Below are 3,262 nucleotides of genomic sequence, written 5' to 3'. Positions count from 1 at the left end.
CAGACACTCTCAAAGACACCAACAGGATGACAGGTGAAAATTATTTTGCCTGCAGTCATGAATACCAGCAAGCAACAACAGTGCCCCAGAGGCATCATAATTTTTTTTCCCTTGCCTTAAGACACCTTTACATAGTGCTTTGTTCTAATTATGCAACGGCTCATTCCTACACCCTCTTCCCAATATCAACCACCAACTCATGAAATAATTAACAACCTTACGTAATTGTGTCTATTTGCCCAGCCTTTTCCTTCAGGACGGAAAACACATAACTAGGCTACAACTTGCTCTTGGCCTTGGGTCATCCAGATAGAACCCCCACAAAAAAATGGTTCCAGCTAAAATCCAGATCAATTATCAGCTTAATTAGAGACAGAGTGAAACACCATCTACTTCCTTTCAGCAGCATTCACAGGAAGCTTTTTGGACATTAATAGTGCCCACTAAAATAATGTTAAAAGGAAAGAACTCTTAAAGAGGTTCTAAATGACAGCTCAATGCTCAAAACCACCAGCTGGGCAAGCTCAAGGCGCACAAGCAGAAGGTATTTCTGAACCCCTGCAAGGAAGCCAAAACAAATTAGGTCTTTCCCCTTACACGGGAAGTCTGAGGAGTAAATCTTTCCTAAAAGAAATGGTCGGAAAAGACAGGGCACGGCATTAATCTTTACTGGGCTAAGGAAACATGACTATTTCAACACAGCCAAGATGTTTCGTATTACATTTGAATTATGCAGCAGAATAGCACTGAACAACTGGTAATTATGGAACAATGTTAACAGTACAGCAGCATTTTCACCAGGGTATCATCTAACAACACTCCAAGAGATCATGGTAAAATCACACTTGAGCCTACAGAAGCAAAAGAGGAGATGTCTCCTGTGAAGAAAAGGTTAGAAAGGAAACTATAATACAGCAAAGAACATTGCTGGAACCAATTCTAATGCTTAAATTCTGAATCCAAGACTTCAGGACCTAACAGGTAGCACAGAGTGCTGATGGGATGGGCGAAGGAAAAGCTTCTCCCGAGGAAAACAGAGAGAAAGCTTGGCTTGTCCAGCTTTACAAAAACAGGTTGTCCTTAGATACACCTAACATGTAAACAAAGCTAAAAGCAAACAATTTAAACAAAAACACCATGTTAGCACACTGGAAAAAGCAGATATAAATAAACAGGGACTAGGAGCTCAAGATTCCCGAGTAGCAAAGGAATAGCCTTCCCATAGGAGTAATGGAAAACAACAGACTACACAACTTTTAAGGAAGTCCATAATAAATTGCCAATAACCTTATGAAAGAGAGCTGCCTGTAACAAGGAAGACTCATGTCCTAAGTAGAGTTGTGTGGTCTTGAAACTCTGGATGCACCTGCTGAAGATGCTTTTACCTGTTGTATTTCAGCAGGCTTCGTTCAGACTCACTTGTGGTCTGAAAATTATGCCATGACAAGTTTGAAGCACCATCTGGGGCTTATTCAGTACATCAGCCTTTACCAAAACTCAAGAGCTACTTAAGTTTTCCAGGCTCTCTTATCTAAACAAAACAACCTGCCCTCCAAACACTCCAACTCCACAGCAGTCTTGGCACATTTGATATCCATCGCCTAAACTCATGTACGCAAAGCTGACAAAACTGAACATTTTTAGCCTGTTCTCCTCAGTAAAAGGAAGTTCCTACTACCACATTTTGTCTTCCTACATCCTCGCCCTGCCTGCCTGCCTGCCAATCATTTGGCCAATTTAATGAAACTCCACAGAAAGGAGGATGCCGAACGCGAGGAAGTTCCAGGAAACCCGAGGTGGGATGAGCTCATTTCTCGTCAGCCCAGAGGAAGCAGAGAATGCACCAAAATGCTTTCACGCACTAACTCTCCAGCTGCATTTTGACCTTTAAAAGACATTCCCTCAGTCTGGCTAGCAGAGGGCTCGGGAGACAGCTCAAGATTTCCTGCTGTGCGATCTAGAAGGGAGATAGTAACCTCGCTGCAGCAGATGGAATAACAGTCTGCAGGGCAAACACCCCTTCTGAACTGCGTCTGGACAGCACCACCGTAAGCTGCCTTTAAAAACACCACTTCAGAGACGTAAAGAACATTCTCTACAAGTTTTCCATACAAAAACAAGAAACATGCACCTTAATCTACCCTTTTTACCCAGAACGAGACAAAGCCAGCCATTATCCACAGGGAGAGCTGTTTACATCCAGTAGTTTTATGATTCGTTTCCTATTCGTTTCCATAACTAAAGAGAGCTGCAAAATAAACACCCCTCCATCAGCCTCATATTTTGATCTTACCGAATGAAATAAATAATAAATAAAAATAAATAAGTAGGCAAAGCTCAGCACACACGCAAAATAATTAATTAAAAAAAAAAAAAAAAGGAAGGAAGCTAAACAAAAGTCTTTTTCGTGAACAGGGATTAAGAAAATAAAAAGGTTTTGGCAGCAGCAGCAGAAGCCGTATCTGTTTAGCATTCACATCAGTCCGAGCATGAAGAGACAAAATTACCCACAAAAAGCCTATCGCATCCCGCAGACAGGCGGAGAGAGGCTATTAATCCCATTCCAGAGGGACAACCGAAGACAGCCGCGGCTACATCCTCTCCCTCCCCGAAGGCAAACGCCGCTCCCACAGCCCACCCGCCCCCAGCGCTCCCAGCCCCGACCTCCCCCAGCCCAGCCGTGCCGGTGCCTTTCCCACGGGCTGGGCACATACTGGGGACTCCAGCCCGCACCCGCAGGCCCCGCACCGGGCCGGGCCGGGCCTCCCCCTGCAGTGCTCCCCCTGTCGCTTCTCTCGCCGTTTCCCGGTGCCCCCCAGCCCGGCAGCCCCCCGGGTACCTGCGCCTTGCCCGGGCCGGTGTCTCCTCATGGGCGCGGGGCGGCCCCGCCGCAGGTAGCGGGGCCGGAGCGCTGGTGGGGGGGAAGGGGGGGCGGCGCGGCACGTGGCGGCGCGCGGCCAATGGGAGCCGAGCCGCCCCCTCTGAGGGAGGAGGGGGGGGGGGCTTAACCCGCCCGCAGCCCCCTCCGTGCCGGGGGGTAATCCACATAGGAACGCTTTTCGCGTGCCTTTCTTATCCCTAAGTCAGTCGCGGGTTAGTTAGTTTGATTGTTTGTTTGATTTGTGTTTTCTCTGGGTGTTGTTTGTTTTGTTTTGGTTTGTTTGTTTGTTTTCCCACGCGCGCGCGCGGCCGAGGGACCCGCTCCCCGCCGCCCCCCCTCGCTGCCCTCACGCGTCCCCTGTGGAGGAACGAGGTGGGTCCC

At 47.9% G+C, this 3,262-nt stretch overlaps 1 protein-coding gene across 5 annotated transcripts in view; it reads right to left on the bottom strand.

The window, feature by feature from the left end:
* The window catches only part of ST3GAL5 (ST3 beta-galactoside alpha-2,3-sialyltransferase 5), a 23,517-nt gene that overhangs the window by 19,539 nt on the left and 716 nt on the right, over nucleotides 1–3,262 (bottom strand). For 2 of the 5 annotated variants that reach the window (XM_027885969.1, XM_027885970.1), the window contains exon 1: nucleotides 2,840–2,917. The exons of 2 other annotated variants lie outside the window; for them this stretch is intronic. In XM_027885969.1, coding sequence (XP_027741770.1) covers nucleotides 2,840–2,870 — 31 coding nt within the window. In that variant the 5' untranslated portion in view covers nucleotides 2,871–2,917. Of the gene's footprint in view, nucleotides 1–2,839; nucleotides 2,924–3,262 lie in introns of those variants that run through there. One more of the 5 variants, XM_027885972.1, reaches the window with a different exon arrangement.

Source organism: Empidonax traillii, unplaced genomic scaffold, assembly GCF_003031625.1.
Source record: "Empidonax traillii isolate 1590-97213 ecotype Southwest subspecies unplaced genomic scaffold, ASM303162v1 scaffold175:size1888319, whole genome shotgun sequence".
NCBI lineage: Eukaryota > Metazoa > Chordata > Aves > Passeriformes > Tyrannidae > Empidonax > Empidonax traillii.
Note: the sequence above shows the minus strand (reverse complement) of the source record. Positions and strands in the feature narration are given on the sequence as shown.